The 16482-nt window shown below is 33.5% G+C and overlaps 2 protein-coding genes across 4 annotated transcripts in view; both read left to right on the top strand.

Moving 5' to 3' along the window:
- Positions 1–4181, top strand: part of LOC107002830 — a 5341-nt gene extending 1160 nt beyond the window's left edge. The window contains exons 2-7 of one of the 3 annotated variants that reach the window (XM_015201009.2): positions 344–416; positions 1249–1428; positions 2159–2246; positions 2348–2429; positions 3641–3707; positions 3820–4181. In XM_015201009.2, coding sequence (XP_015056495.1) covers positions 386–416; positions 1249–1428; positions 2159–2246; positions 2348–2429; positions 3641–3658 — 399 coding nt within the window. In that variant the 5' untranslated portion in view covers positions 344–385 and the 3' untranslated portion in view covers positions 3659–3707; positions 3820–4181. The remainder of the gene's footprint in view (positions 1–343; positions 417–1248; positions 1429–2158; positions 2247–2347; positions 2430–3640; positions 3708–3819) is intronic. The other 2 variants (XM_015201008.2, XM_015201010.2) reach the window with 2 other exon arrangements.
- Positions 4182–6204: 2023 nt separating this feature from the next.
- Positions 6205–12244, top strand: LOC107004891 (serine carboxypeptidase-like). The gene is made up of 9 exons (XM_015203292.2): positions 6205–6629; positions 7855–8023; positions 8470–8589; positions 10162–10305; positions 10382–10532; positions 10722–10813; positions 11243–11501; positions 11623–11756; positions 11867–12244. Exons 1-9 carry the CDS (start codon positions 6322–6324, stop codon positions 11993–11995), a joined length of 1506 nt encoding a protein of 501 aa, XP_015058778.1. The 5' UTR covers positions 6205–6321; the 3' UTR covers positions 11996–12244.
- The last annotated feature ends 4238 nt before the right edge of the window (positions 12245–16482 follow it).

Raw genomic sequence — 16482 nt, forward strand, 5'->3', positions numbered from 1 at the left:
CAGGGGAAGGGGAAGGGGAAGGGGAAGGGGAAGGCAAAGAGGGCAGGGGAGGGGAAGGGTAAAGGTAAAGGGGGAGGGGATTACGAGGTGGGAAATCAAATACTCACCAGTGAAAATTCAGGTAGTAAGCCAATTAACTGAGCTATTAAGATTAATCTATTTCTGTGAAGATTGATGTAATTTGGCGTTGTAAGAAGGATTGGCACAAGTTAGGCCTATTGACTTTGAGTTGACTTGGATGCAATATAGTGTAGCTAGTGGATAAGGGACAATTTGATGTTTCTACTATATGTTTAGATTATGTATGTAAAGAATTATAAGTTTGTTCGCTTGTTTGGTTTAGATGAAAGCCTTTTGCAGTGCAGCAGAGCTTTTGAGCTAGGGCATGTGTGAAGTTCCGTTCTATATAAAAAAAGGTAACAATTGTAGATCATTAAAGTATATCAAAAAAGGTAACAATTGTAAATCATTTAAGGATGTCAATGTCGCTAGTTTAGAAGCTCAAACTGACTGGATAGTCTCTTACTCATGATTCGTCTATGGAACCATCGTATCTGACATCTACATAGTCTAGCTATTACTTGTCTATATTGCTGGAAACATTATCTAGCTGCCTGTGGTAGTGCTAAGACTGTTTTTTCTTTGCATGGTGATCGATGGTGGTAGTACTGTCAATGGTGATATTTGTGCAATGTTTACTAGTGGTGGTTGCCAGTTGTGGTGATGAATGGTGGTTGTAGCTGTTTGGTGGAGGCTGGAAGGTTACGTTCGCAGAAATCTTATGTGAAGAGAAACTAAATGGTTGTAGAAGGGAAAAAAGAAGATATGTTCTGAAGTGGCGGGAAATAAACGATTCATATTAAGACTTCCTCTAAGTTGAAACAAACGGGTGTAAATCCTGCAAGGGTTTAAGTGATAATTGGCCCCTTTTTGGTGTAATAGAATGGCGAGCAGAATTAAAATATAAAATCCGGGTTGGGTTTTCAACAGAAGCAATTAATATTTCGTTGCAATTCAAGATGCAATAGCATGTACAAGTGTATAGTGTCTTTACATGGTTTCTTAACATTTCGTAATACACCTTTTTTACTTGGTATAATCTATATTTCTCTTCCGCAATAAGTTTTTTTTTTTTTTTGTATTTACAGTATGATTTATTCAGACTATGATTCTATGCATGACTTTTCAGCAATTCATTTCTAGTACCTTCTGATGGGATCTCAAAGAGACCTTTTAATAAATGAGCAGGTCGGCAATTGCTTTTTCATCTCCGGGCAGGGAATGATTTTTCAGTTCCGAGGGCCATGGAAGTAGATACTGGAAATTCGTGTTTTATTGAGAAGCTGCCTGTAGAAAGATACACATCTACAAGAGAGACAAAGAAGCCCCTAGAAACTAACAAAAGCCCTGCTGCATTTGTCAATCACGGTTTGTTTTCTGATCCTTTTGAGAATTTAGAAACAAGCGTCTTCAACTGATCAAGGCAAAATTGTTTTGTTTTAGTTAAGAAGTTTCACTTGTTAGTGAACATGGTCTGTTTATGCTATGGCTCAGGATGACTTTAAGGAAACAATCTCGACTAAATTCATTTTTTTGTTGAGTGTCGAACCTGTTTTAATGCCCGGCTTCCAGCGCTCTCAACCAGTCAGTCGGTTATGTCTCTTCCCTCAAACCTCAAAAAGTTCACAAGAGCTAGACTGTTGTTGCCCATTTATCATAATTTAAGCAACTTATAACTATTAACAGACACTGAAAGGAAGAGATCCAAGAAACAGGGTGTCCTCTTCGTCTCCGCATGTATTTTTACAGGACATAGCTCTCCCCAAGTCCATTTTCTTTAAACAAAATCTTCAATATGACAGTGGCTTGAGGTCATCAATAATCTTCCGACTTCTTGTTCTTTACATTGAAAGAAATAATTCTGCACTTTTAATACACTTCAGCACAAAAACTCCACTCGTTAGAGCAATAACCGTCCTTTATACCTACCTAAGTAGAAACGAGCAACCTGAAAGCTCAGATTGGCCAGAGCTTCTTTCACATAAACGGACTCCATAATCTTGGCAGCTTCAAGGAAAAATTATATCAAACTGTATGAGGCTAGACTTTGTGCTTCTTCTTGTGTTACTTATATAGTATAGTTTTGTTTGTGGTGCAGCTGCTATTGCTTGGCATGAGAGCAGAAGAAAATGGGTTGGAGAAGCATCAAGGAAGTCAGAAAGGACGCCGAAGGACCCAATTATAAGGTAACACTTTGCGCCACACTATGCTTAAATCAACTTCAGAAGAGTCCCTATTTATGTTTTATGTTTTAGATGAGAGCTGAACTTGTCAGTGCTCTTGGTAGTCCCTCAGAGAAATCCTCAATTGCCAGAGACATGCTGATGAGTGGAAGTCTTGATCTTTACTGCACAGTGGAAGATAACTTGGTACTGTCTGCATCTAAACTTTATCATATACACCAAAAATACCAGAAGGATGTTAAGTTAGCTGCTGCGGTACGGTGTTTAGTAGACAGTCAGGAATTCTTGTAGAGGTGGTTTAGTGGCTATGCACTTAGAGAACAGTAATGAACATAATAAATAGCTGTCCGACAAAAGAGTAAGGAAAATATATGATAAGAAACTATAGGTTTCAACTTCATATGTTCCAATTGTGCATTGAGATTTTTACCTTTTGTCAAATTTGATCCTTATTTTAGTCTAATAACGGGCTGTAATGCATCAAACTTCAACAAGCTAGGGAGAGAGATTTAATGTACTTGATGTGGCATAGCTTCTGTTGTTGGCACATCCGTATGATTTAATGCAGTAGTCATTTCTCAATCTCAACTGCTTTCCTATGTTTCTCTTGAGGAAGTAAGTTCACCTGCAGAGCATGAAATAGATGTTATAATGCACACATTTCACCATATCAAAGTGGCCAACAGAACATACTTTATTTATTCTAGAGTGAACAAATGGTGAGCTTTTGCATTTTTGTCACTGTGCTTGGCCATCTTGTAATGCATATATTCCTATTGCACTCACATACAAGGCATGACATATATCTCAAGTTTAATATGTTAGTGCAAATATGTGCCCGGTTAACACAAAGTAATTAATCTCTGTAGCGTAAACTAGTTCATGGCCAGTGATCCAAAAGTATTCTGACGTGTCTTCTAAGAGAGAAAGAAACTATGATAAAGGGATGATCCAAGGACAAGAAACTTGAGTTTATAGTTCAAGAGCCTTTAACGCTGAGGTTTAGATAGAGAATGATTGAGACTGGATGAGGGTAAATACTGAGTTTTGTTGATCTGGAAAAGTTTCACTAAGCTTTTAGACTTGCTTAATTATGTTCCAAGTACATGATATAGACATATTATGGCAATAAAAGCTAGAGGGACGGACCCATTATTCCCCGAGTTCTGATGCTGTGTTTGGTCCCAAGGATTGGCCTATCTCAGTCATAAAAAAGGAGAGTGTTGTGCACTAAGGTCCCGCTATGCGCGGGATCCAGGGAAGGCCAGACCAGTTTAGGTTTATTGTATGCAAATGAATTAAGTAAACATGTTCTGCCTTTGACTTGGCTCAAAACCTTACATTACAGTTCTTATTTCTTATCACTAGCCTGAAATGTCTACGAATTTCTCATGCAGTTGGTCAACGACCTATGAAGAGTTGCTCTCTACAACTGACCCTTTTTCTGAGCGAATTCCTTTAACAGTAAGCATTCCTGAAATTTATAGTATTATTTTGTCAGAAGTCTGCTCCATTGCTGTTTCATAAGAATGATGATCATTTGCCTTGCTTAATATTAATTTCTGTATTTTCACAGGAAATGGTCGACTTTCTAGTCGATATCTGGCACGATGAGGGGCTTTTCGACTAGATATTTATGAAGACAAACTTCATCTATGTATCTTGTGCAGATTATTTTGCAGACATTTGGAAATCTTGTGCATCTTCGACAGTCTTTGACCCGTAAGATATTTAGCTTGACATTCAACTTCTTCTAGCCATTGATCTTTATAGGACCTTCCGTTTTATGTGGTACCATTTGTAGTCATTGCCTAGTAACATTAACAGGCGAACGAAGTCCTCTATCTGAATCATGTTGTATCAAATATTGTTATGTATAAGTACTGAATTATTTAAGCAGATTCTTAATAATCCCTAAGTAGCTTTTGTTTTCAATAATTTGTGCAATGTTTATAAGTTATGGCCATTAGCTAATTTTGGGCCAACTTATCAATTATTTTTGCTGTTTTATAATATATGGTTCAGGAAATTACCTTCAATGTTCTTGTAAATGGGCGGACTTGAACTTTTGATCCTAGCTTGGGGTTGACGGTCTTGAACTTTATAATAAGCTTTGACTTTTGGCGATATCCAATTTATTAGAACGATACAGAGAAGATTAACAAGGTTTTGGCGTGAAATGGTTCGTAGCACATAAATTATTTAATACTGTCATTTCACAACTTGTTTTTGTTCAAACATAACACAAAGTGGTACACGATGGTCTTTATTTTTTTTAAGCCAAACAAGCTAATATATAATTACATTATTCATCAACAAGAGTTTTTTTTGGGAGTCTACTAACACGAAATATTTTATACATCAAACTGTTCGATTTTTCATCAACAAAAGATGCAATAACACTTATAGCTCTCACATTCTCCACGCAAAGCTCCTTCTAATTTGGTGCACTTGTTTTGACACTCACCAAACCTAAGCATAAAACAAGCCCCTCCAAATGTACCACTATACCTTTTGCATTCTTGACCTTCCACACTTGTTATCTCTACACAAAAAAAATAAATAAATCAAGATTTTATATATTCGTGATTCGTGTGAGCTTGTTCACATTATCAGTGTAACAGAAATTAGAAATTTGCAGTTTATAGATTCTGAAAGATATAGAACATGTAGCTCGTCTTAGTTACTTGATTCAAGTTTTACGATAAATACAGAATCTAAAGCAAAAGTTATTGAATTCATTTGAATCCTAAGTAATACTCTACCTTCACACATAGGGGGCGTTGGCGTGTTGAAGATATGATTAAGTAAAAAAATGTGTTATCCCAAACATTTTAAGTTTTTATATGAGACGATCACACACTTTAGTAGATTGATAAATGATAATTACGCGTAATATTCTTAATGTTTTCATATTGATCTATCACCTCTATAATAATAATAAAGAAATTATTGATTTTTTTTTACTCACCCTTTGTTACAAGGAGGAGGAAGCAGAATAAGAGCAAGGAGAAAATGTGAGATTTAGCCATATGAAGATTTATCAATTAGAGTTAATTAAGTGTGGATTATGGTAATCATTGTTGAGCACATATATAGGGAACTAAGAAAAGTGATTAATTAGTCCATTTTTGTTAATTATATGGTAAGTGCCAAAATATTAATTTTAAACAACTATTAAATTGAAGAATACTAAGAGAAATTGTATATATGCACTTGTCCCTTGGTTGAGTTGTCCGGATGACAATTTATTTTGCATTTTCATTTCAAATTTTGGAAGTTGTTTTCTTCTTTTTTTCTATTAAAATTTGTAGTTTATAGAATTAAAAATAAGACATCGATAACAATATCACGCATTATTTTGGGACATTTTAGATAAAATGTAGTCTCGCCTTTGGAGTCTTATGTGACAAAATATACTATGTAAACTTAAGGCAAGTAGTTAGACGGGATTATTCTTGTTTTATGGAGTAGAGTGTTGGTCAGTCAAAAACTCATTATTTCAAAAGATACATATTGCGGAGATAAGGATGTTGAGATGTATATATAGGTCGGACATACTAAAAGGGACAAAATTAAGAATACGACTATCCGAAGGAAGATGAGAATGACCTCCGTGGGGAACGAGATGAGGAAAGCAAGACTAAGATGATCTAGACATGTGAAGAGAAGGTTCATAGAAAGCTCCACGGAAAGAGGTGCGAGAGACTAGCGGTAGAATGAAAAAATATCAGGAAGAGGAGCTGATTACATAGTTTCATATTATAAAAACACGACTCTAGATAAGAAGGACTCGAAGTCGTATTAGGATAGAATATTGTCTTGCCCGCCTTCGCTATGTGTTTCTTCTTTTACGTGAGTTTGATGCACTTGAATCCGCGAGACTCTTTTGAAAATAACTTTTTACCTTTCGAGAATTAGAAATAAAATCTACGTATAACCAACTTTTTTTGCAGTTTCTTGGAAAGTGTGCACTCTACGTGGATCGTTAGCTCACTCTCTTCTCTCGCACGCAAAACCATATTTTCAACAATATTTATCAATCACACAAAAATCACTTTACCTTCAAACCCCAAACATGGCGCAAATGAAGCTTCTTCTTCTTCTTCTCCTTGTTGTTCTTCCTTCATTTTCATTAGCGAAGATTTCAGTATTACCTTCGAGGTTCGCAACGAAGCAAGCGGAGAAATTGATTCAGGAGCTCAATTTGTTTCCTAAGGAATCGGATAACATTGTCGATAGGGATCCGTTTCAGACCGACGATGAAGGTTCTAGAATCGTCGAGAAGCGATTCTCATTTCCTAATTTGGCGAATTCTAGTGTTACAATTGAAGATTTGGGGCATCATGCTGGTTATTATAAGATTAAGCATTCTCATGCTGCTAGGTAATATCTGGAACCCTAGGGTGATTTATATTATGTTGTGGTTTGATTTAATATGGAGTTTATGAAGAGTTGTTTTGTTTATATTATGTAAGGAATAAAATAATGATGTAAATGGTGATTTGATATATGTAAAACATCATATTAAAACTTGATTATTATGAATAGATGAATGGATTTGAACAGTTTGTTGAGTGTGACAGTTATATTGAGATGATAGCAGTCATTTTCAAATGTGACAAAATTGAAAATTGTCATGTAAGTTGGAAAATGTTAGAGTGGATTAAAGTCTCACAATAGACTGATAGTCTGCTAATATGGATTCGGATAATCCTTTTCTCATGAGCTAACTTTTGAAGTTGACTTTGGCATCTTTACATGGTATTAGAGCCAGGTTTATCCAGTTTGTTCTTTTGGTCCACTCTATGAAGGGGGTGATAGAGTAAAGTTTGCTTATATGGTTTTGGGTGATTCTCCCTATTAATGAGCTAGATTTTAGGGTTGAGTTAGACCAAGGTATCATATTCTTACAGGAAAAAAAGGAAAATAGGGAGTACAGTTCTGGTCGCCTAATTCATTTCTTTATGAAGGTGAAATTTGCTTGGTTCCATGGTTTAGGCATTCAATAAAGGTCTAGTTTTTGGGTTTTTTAGGGGTGGGTGGAGGGGGTTACTTTCTCCTATTCCCTGCACCAACATGTGTTGGATTGCATTTTGGTGTGTTAGGACTGTAGCAAGTTCTGTGTAGTCTTATGTCCCACACCCTCGTATAAGCTCCTTTATCATGTTTTGGTAACTCGAATGGAACAGCTGAAAATGGATCCAAGTAGAGTGAATTGGTATAGACAAATACATACAACCAAATGTAACTAGTTTGGGATAGAGATTTAGTAGATCAATTGGTTAATGTAGAAATGTTTTGTTGTGTTCATATATTTATCTTCTAGTAGCAGTGTTAGCAACTTTTGTGGAGAAATGTGTTTACTGTTAGATTGCTAATAACTACAACTAATTTTTACTAAGACAATTATATTTTAAGACCTTCAGTGTGCTTAGAGATGTACATCAGGTTGTTTCATTATAATATTTCTCCTTCGTGATTAATTGTTAAAAGGTACATCTCCTGAGAAATCCTGCTTTATATCGTCATGTTCTGGTCTATCTTATCAACCAGCTACCTGTTGTTGTGTGGTCTCTTATTTATTAACTGTGTCATCTTCCATTTGTAGGTTGTTCTATTTCTTCTTTGAATCACGAGGAAGTAAGGATGACCCTGTTGTCATCTGGTTGAGTGGAGGGCCTGGTTGCAGTAGTGAATTGGCCCTTTTCTATGAAAATGGACCTTTTTCTATTTCAAAAAATTTGTCTCTTGTGCCGAATGAATATGGGTGGGACAAGGTATTGACTATCTTTGAAAGTAGCTTTTCAGTCTCAGTAGTTTCTTGTCAGTCAACAGCTGTATCTTGTGGTGCGTAAAGAAAAAAGCTTGTACTCATGTAAAGAGGGAACCGTGTACATGAAACTAGCTTATGTTAACAAACATTTTTCTTCTCAAAAGAAAATAAATTACATTTCCCTGATGACATACTTCTGTCTGCTTTCTTCCTTCTACTCTTTGAAATTAAATTGCCTTCTTGGCAGTTTGATACTGCAGATAGGAATGTATTTCAAGTTCCACAGGAACTTCAGTTTTGGTGCTGGTGGTTTGAGTTTTGATTGCCGGTCTTACAGGATGAAGTTTTCTGCATGTTTCTTAGATTAAAGTAGTTGGTTCATTTTCGTTACTAGAATTTCCTTTTTGTCCTTCAAGGACACTAATTTATTTTTGCATGTTAATTCTGCAGGTATCAAACCTTATCTATGTAGACCAACCTACAGGTACTGGCTTCAGTTACAGTTCTGACAGACGTGACCTCTGTCACACTGAAGCATGCGTTAGCGATGACTTGTATGACTTTATTCAGGTTTGAAAATAAACCTCCAAGACAACTTGGAACCTTTTATTTATATATGCACACACTCCAGTGGAATTCCTCCATTCAAATCAGAGTCTTATGATGACACCATGGCTTCCAAATGTTTTCTTACCTATCAATTCCTGGTTTCAGATATGTTATTATAAGGTTTGCTACATTGGGTAATTTATACTGCTTCTAAAGGATGATAAACATTCCACCTATTCAAAATAGGGTGATGAACTTTTCTATATTATGGAGAAACTGTACTTGTGGGTAAAATCACTTCTTCAGTATCCTGATACAAACAAACAACCGGGATACAAAGTCACTTGTGACCTTTTTTTGTTAATAAAATTTTTGTCTTCGATAGTGTGCAGAAAGAATGATAAACAATTACCAAACACCTATGATCTTCTTTCAAGAATCCGTTTATGAAACATTTTCTATCTTGCTGAAGTTGTGATATTGACAAATAGACATGAGTCATGATGCTTATTATGAGCAACAATGGGAAGAGTTGGAGAAAAGACTGAAATTAGTAGGAGAATTCTTTAATAATAATATATTTATCATCACCTAGTATGGTCTAATGATGGGTTGCTATGGTGATCTAAGACACCTCTATCTCGCTGCTGACCTGTCTAGAATTGGTTCCTGGTGAAAAATTTAAGTACTGGTGATAGTAAGGATTTTATTGATGTGTCTGAGATCCCTTTTAGTTAGCTGCTTGGACTCTTCGAGTGCGCTATGCTTGTTAGTTCTCTTGTCTGCGTGTCGATCACCAGTCTACGTGTGAGATTCAAAAAGGGGTTACACTGGTGTACATGGGTTCTTCAAAGAGCTCAAAAGGCTCAGTTTCTGAAGTCTGAACACTAGTAGCCAAGCCTTAAAGAACTAATGACCTCTTACATGTATAGATTATAGGAGAGATGTTATACCCTTGGAGTCGAGCCTTACACTGTGCTGATGAGTTAGCCCTATAGGTGTTTGATGCATGTGTTCTGGTCCCACGAAAAAAAGAGGCAGTATCATAATTTGAGGTTCTTTTATCTTCCAAATGCATTAATGGCAAGAATGCGGTCCCCTGCAAGCACATCCTGTCCCTCAACCTTTTTGCAGTATTCAGTAACCTTCTTCATGGAATGGTGTTCCTTGTTTTTTACTGGAACTTGCAGCTGATTGCTGAATTTTCTTTTGGATGACTTGTTGGTTAGTTATTTCCCTCTTGCATGCTTTTAGTTAGCATGTATAACAGCTTTTAACCCGGAAGTTTTACCAGAACTTGGCCTAACTATCTTTAAGACACTACACAATTACCTATTGGCCCTTACCCCACTGTATTCAGATGAATTCCATGTCGAATATTTCGTCATATTATCAGTTGACAACATAGGTTTACAGATTTTAGTGTTTTTTCCTCTACTTGTCTGCTTCTTCAAGTTTTGAATGATTGTTGTGGTTTGATTATTAGTTTCTTCATTTTTGGTGGAGACAGTACATTTTTCTAAGTAGATGTGCAACAAAGACAATTACAATGCTGACTTTTTTGTGTTGATATGATCATTAATAATGATATAGGCATTCTTTGAGGAGCATCCAGAACTTGTAAAGAATGATTTCTACATAACCGGAGAATCATATGCTGGGCACTACATTCCTGCTTTTGCTGCAAGAGTACACAAAGGAAATAAGGGTAAAGAAGGAACACATATAAACTTAAAGGTACCACATTTCACCAGCTGTTGTATTGTTATTTCCTTAATCATATGTCTTGACTTCATTGGATCTATTTGAACAGGGATTTGCCATTGGGAATGGGCTTACAGATCCCAAAATACAATACCCTGCATACACCGACTATGCATTGGACATGGGATTAATTTCGAACTCTACTCATGATCGTATCAACAAACTAATTCCAATTTGTGAAGTTGCAGTAAACCTTTGTGGTACATCCTGTTTACTTTCTTTCTTTCCTCCATATCATTTGACTCATTTGGGATTTCCCTGGGTGAAAAGGGGTAAAAAGGGGGCTGGGGGATTGTCCCAACATAAATGGATGTTCTTTCAGTCGAGGCAAATCAATTCTCTGTACTCTGTTTTGCTTATCAGTTTCTATGTCTGTTTTCCTTCTTTAGGCACTGATGGTAAAGTCTCCTGCTTGGCGGCTTATTTTGTTTGCAATTCTATATTTACTGCTGTCCGTGCAAGTGCTGGGGTTGACATTAATGTAAGTTTTTATCCGTTTTCAGTCTGCCATTCATTTTCTCTTAATTGTAGTGCTTGTTACAACTTACACGTATCCTGTACTTTATAGAGAAATAGGCGTGTCAGCAGCCTCACAAAGAGTAGAAATGATCCTAGAAGTTTATCTTTTATAAATTGTTGTGAGAGATTTTTATGCCAATAAATAATATAGAGAACTTCTATTGTAATGTTGGCCAAAGATGAATCTTAGTGGGAGAAACATGGTCAATATTCAATTATTCATACAGCCGACCCCAACTTGTTTTGGGATACCGGCATAGTTATCCTTTCACTTCAAGGTGATCTTTTGAATTACTCAGAGGGTTACATTACCCTGCGACATGCCTTCCAAACATGGTCAATACAAATGACTGGTTAACTTTTTTTTGATAAATTAAGTTTTTATCTGCAGCACTATGACATCAGAAAGAAGTGTGAGGGACGACTCTGCTATGACTTCTCAGACATGGAGAAAATGCTGAATCTGCGCTCTGTTAAAAAGGCTCTTGGCGTTGAGGATATAGAGTTTGTCTCGTGTAGTACTACTGTGTACCAGGCAATGCTTGTTGACTGGATGAGGAACTCCGAAGTAGGAATTCCAACCTTGCTCGAGGATGGAATAAAGCTGCTTGTTTATGCTGGAGAATATGATCTTATTTGCAACTGGCTTGGTAATGCATCAGATTATCCTTTAGCTCGATAATGGAAATTTGTTTACATACGTGTTCAGAGAGTTACAGTTTCAAAAATAAATGAATGTTTGGATGTGTCATAAAATCGTTTCTTTACCAGGTAACTCAAGATGGGTTCAGGCCATGGAATGGAAAGGTCAGAAAGAGTTTGTAGCATCTATCGAAGTCCCCTTTGAAGTTAACGGTTCTGAAGCAGGATTGTTGAGAAGCCACGGACCTCTAAGTTTCCTCAAGGTGCCTTTCTTTATCGACCCTGCATCCATCTATTAACGACCTTATTGTTCGTTTTATATATAATAGATAAATATTCGAGCTAAATGTCTTTCGGTCAAATGGCATTATAGGTTCATGATGCTGGACACATGGTTCCAATGGATCAGCCTAAAGCTGCCTTGGAGATGCTAAAGAGGTGGACTAGAGGCACCCTTTCTCAGCAGACGACTGAACCTGAAAACTTGGTTGCTTCAATATGATCTCTGATTATGCATTTCATGGTTCTCAGATATCCGTAAATGTTGCTCCATCGTGATGTTAGGTGGCCTCTTTGGCGACGACTAAAAATTTCATGACGTTTGTCCAAACTTTCTTTACGCAGTGTATGTTTGAACCTAGCAATGACATTAACTTTCTGGATCGTATCTGAGACATGATAAACATTTGAAGTCAGAAAGACATTTATAATCGTATTTTAAAGGCACATTAATTAGTTTAATTTCATTTTACAATACTAGAGAAACATTTTAAGGAGTTGATCATAAGGCAAGAGTGCCTCCATGTTTGTTTTTGCTACTTTATTTCGTCTTTCAAAACAAATATAAAATTTATATATCGAAATTATAATGAGGGATGACTAAATAAAAAAGAGTTTCTTCTTATGAGTTAACTATACACTATAAACATCAATCATTTCACTTTTCATATTTTTATTGTAACTTAAACACAATTTTAAAAGAAATTATGTGACTTTTAATAATTCATATTCATTGTTATGAGGACATGTCTAAAGTAGGAAGCTTTAAAATGCAAAATTGGATTTCAATTTGCCTCTACACTAAATTATAATAGTATAAATCATTTATTAATTATTAAATAATAAAACATGTATGATATTACTGGAAAACTCTTAAATGAAAAGTTACATTATAATCAATCATAGGATCATAATTTTACATGGTTTCCACCATTTTTATAAATATTTATTGCCTTAATAAAATGTCTTACACCATAATTGTTGAAAGAAATTCTACTAGCAATATCTCAAAGGGAAAAGACCAAATAACCACGTAATATCACTACTAATTTAATTGGTTTGCATTTAAACACAATTAGGAGGGGTTTTTTTCTTTTGCATTATCTTTTTCAGGTGGACAAGCATGTAAATTATTATATGTAGATAAATATATCTCAAATCAAATATAAAAATTTTGTGGGATGATTTATAAAAAAAAATACTTTAAAGAAATATTGTATTCTTTTACATCATTAAAAATTCTGTGGAATGTTTTCTTTAAAAAAAATACTTTAAAGAAATATTGTATTTTTTTACATCATTAAAAATTCCGTGAAATGTTTTCTTTAAAAAAATACTTTAAAGAAATATTGTATTCTTTTACATCATAGGGAAACATGTATGCATGTTTAATATAAAGTAACTATTATATAAATAGTATTAAAACTACCTTAATTTATATTTTAACTTTATAAATATTAAATCCATTTTGAATGAAAATGTAAGGAGATAAAAACATAAGATTAATATTCATTATGCTTAGAAGCTTGTATTTTTCAATATACTTTAGTATCTATTTTTATCATTTAACATATTAATTGAGAAATTATATATAAAATCATGACACTAACTAATAGAAATATATGTGCAATGCATCTAATAAAATATAAAATTAATTTATTAGGTTTGCTTGACATGGTTCATCCGCATGTCTCTCCACGTTGTAAGAAGAGTGTTCAATCAGGGTGCCGATGAATTGCCTAGCATTGGTACTTTATCATAGGCATACTCAATCATTGGATCCCTCCGGTAGCCATGGATCTGTTCAATTTGTAAGAGCACATCTCAATCAGGATGTGGATATAATGTCTAGCCATGGTATTTCATCACATGCATCCAATTCTCCCTCCAATAGCCAGGGATCTGATCCCGATTATCTACACAGTCACAGTCATACATCATCATCTACGAAGGGTGTCCAAAAATTAAATAAGTAATTATTCTTTTCTTACAAATGAGTGTACCAAAAATTTTAAAATCAAAATATATATTGCTTAGCTCTACTGAGTTCATATTTAATTTAATATAAAGCAATCAAACGAAAAATAAAAAAGAGAGAGAAACAAGGAAGAAAATTTATCCGAGAAAGAAACAATTTTTAGGCTTTAATACTTCAATAGTTTTTGGCAATAACGATAATAACAACGAGACACAAAGAAGGAAGAGCATAATCAAATGAGATTTAAAAAAAATTAAAAATAATGAAACATTTTTACTTTTACATTCTCGTAAAGTTTTAATTTTTTTCTGTAAGTTTCACCTAAAAAAAATTTAATGTCAAGTAAAAAAAGAAAATCAAAAAGACACCCAGGGAAAAAATTTACTTATATTTTTTAAAAAACAATTACAAAAAAAATTAAATCTCTTGGTCAGTTACTAATCATCATCATATCATATTATATTATAAGTGGGAAGTCCTTTATCTCAAAGTTGAATTACGAATTTGCCCTTCACTTGAACATTATTTGAATATATATAACATTATATGAAAATAAAAGCATAATATTTTCATTTTTAATGACCTGAAAAATAAATTCACACTTCAATTACAATAATTAGGATAATTGAAAAGACAACAGTTAAACTTACATTTAAATAACCATGAATAAGGTAAACGAAAAGGCCATTGAAAGTAATAAATCTTTTTTCCAAGTGAATAATGACTTTCTTCAGGTAAATAAAGAAACTATGTTTATCTTTAAGTAAATAATTTCATCTTCATATACATTTCAAAAGGTATGGAAGATATAGGAACGCTATTTTAGTTAAGAAATCGAAGACTTTAAGACAATCATGAAGAACATATGAAGTGTGGTGTCTGCAGCGATTTCTCGACAGCGACAACGGTGAGAAACTGATTTTGTGTTCCTAGAAATCTCATAGTCCTCCAGCATCCCCTGCCCTTCATCATTTTTCTTTTTTTAAACTGGAAGGTTTCAAATTTTTAACACTATTTCTTTGTTGTTGTTTTCTTCTACCCCCCCCCCTCTTATTGTAGAATATGCCTCTTCTTAGATTTATATGTGATGCAATTTTAAGTGTTCTTGAAATTCAAGGTATATTGATTTATCCGAGTATTTCTATAACGCAGTTTCAATCAGGATATTCACTGGGTTTTTTCCTTTCTCTATTTTATTAGTCTTTATTTGTTCCTTTTTACCCTTTTTACTTTTTTCTTAGCTTGTTTTTCATTTTTTAAAAGGTGGAATTTCAACAATAAATATGATGAAAGTATATAATTTACTTGTAATAGTAAAATAATTTTATCTTCAAGAATCACACATGGTATTTTTCGCAGCTATAATTTTTTTTATGCAATATATTTATTCTTTTATTTTCACATATAGGCTTTTAAATTGTATACATCATCATTTCTCTTACAAGAGTCTTTCCTTTTCCTATTTAATTTTTGGGTGATTGAAGATTAAGATCTTAGTTAGAGAACATATTTTAATCTTAGTATGTCTTAGATATTATTTTCTCTTTAGTTTGAATTTGTAATATTTTTTCCTTCAAATTATATATGACTCATCACAAGCATGTTTATAATGTTATTATTGGTTCGTCTGTTTTTTTTATTTTGTTAATTTATTTTCTGTTTATTAAAAATTGAATTTGAAAACTAAAAGATATTAATTATTTTTACTATTTGAATAGAGTGATGATTTTTTCATAAATACTGAAACATCATATCATCAAAAACTAACACAAATATGCTTATTTCATGTAAATACAATAAAATATACTCATATATTGTCCCATGGACTTATCACAAGTAATTGCATTCTCAAGACAATCTTATCGTATTGTCGTTAAGCTTCGATGTTTATGTTCTTTATAGAAAATGCAAAATGTGTAATTGAAATTTATATTTCTGATAAATTTGTCTCGCGACTTTGTTATTTCATTAAAGGCATAGATACATTTATTATTATTTTTCTATCATGAATTCATAGACATATTTTACAATCATGATTCACATATTTCTGGTTTGATAGCAAATGCACCATTCTATTTTATGATTTATTTTAATGAATAAAAAATAAATAGTAAAAATAATATTGTTAATTTCAATATCTATACCTTATAACTCACTTCTAAATAAATAAAAAATTGTAATGATAGTAAGGGACAAACGTGCAACGCACATTATCAGAAACTACTATTATTATAAGTGCGAAGCTCCAACCTTCAAAGTTGGATTACCATTTTGCCCCTCCATTAAATCAAAATAAATTAATTTATTTTAAAATACTAATATTTAATTTAATTACATAATGGTATAATATGAAATCCAAAAACTACACTTTAATTTTTTAGTTATGATTTTATAATTATAATTAAATAGGTTAAATTAAATTAGAATAGAAAACAATAATGTATGAAACTCTCCGAATTTTGTGGTTTTTTAAATTTTTTAATTAACATAAATTTATCTATCTAAAATCATAATGTATGAAACTCTTCAAAGTTTGTGATTCTTTGAATTTAGAAACTAAAATAAATGTATCTATCATGATTCAATGTGCCCCATTAAAAAATTTTGGTAGATGAAAAGACAATCAAATATCACTATAAATACAGTTTATTGCTTCCTATATCATCACATTTTTTTTCTATCATCTACTATTCTCTTTTCTTCTTCCTAGATTATGATATGAATACGTATCG

The sequence above is a fragment of the Solanum pennellii genome, chromosome 11, assembly GCF_001406875.1.
Source record: "Solanum pennellii chromosome 11, SPENNV200".
Lineage (NCBI taxonomy): Eukaryota > Viridiplantae > Streptophyta > Magnoliopsida > Solanales > Solanaceae > Solanum > Solanum pennellii.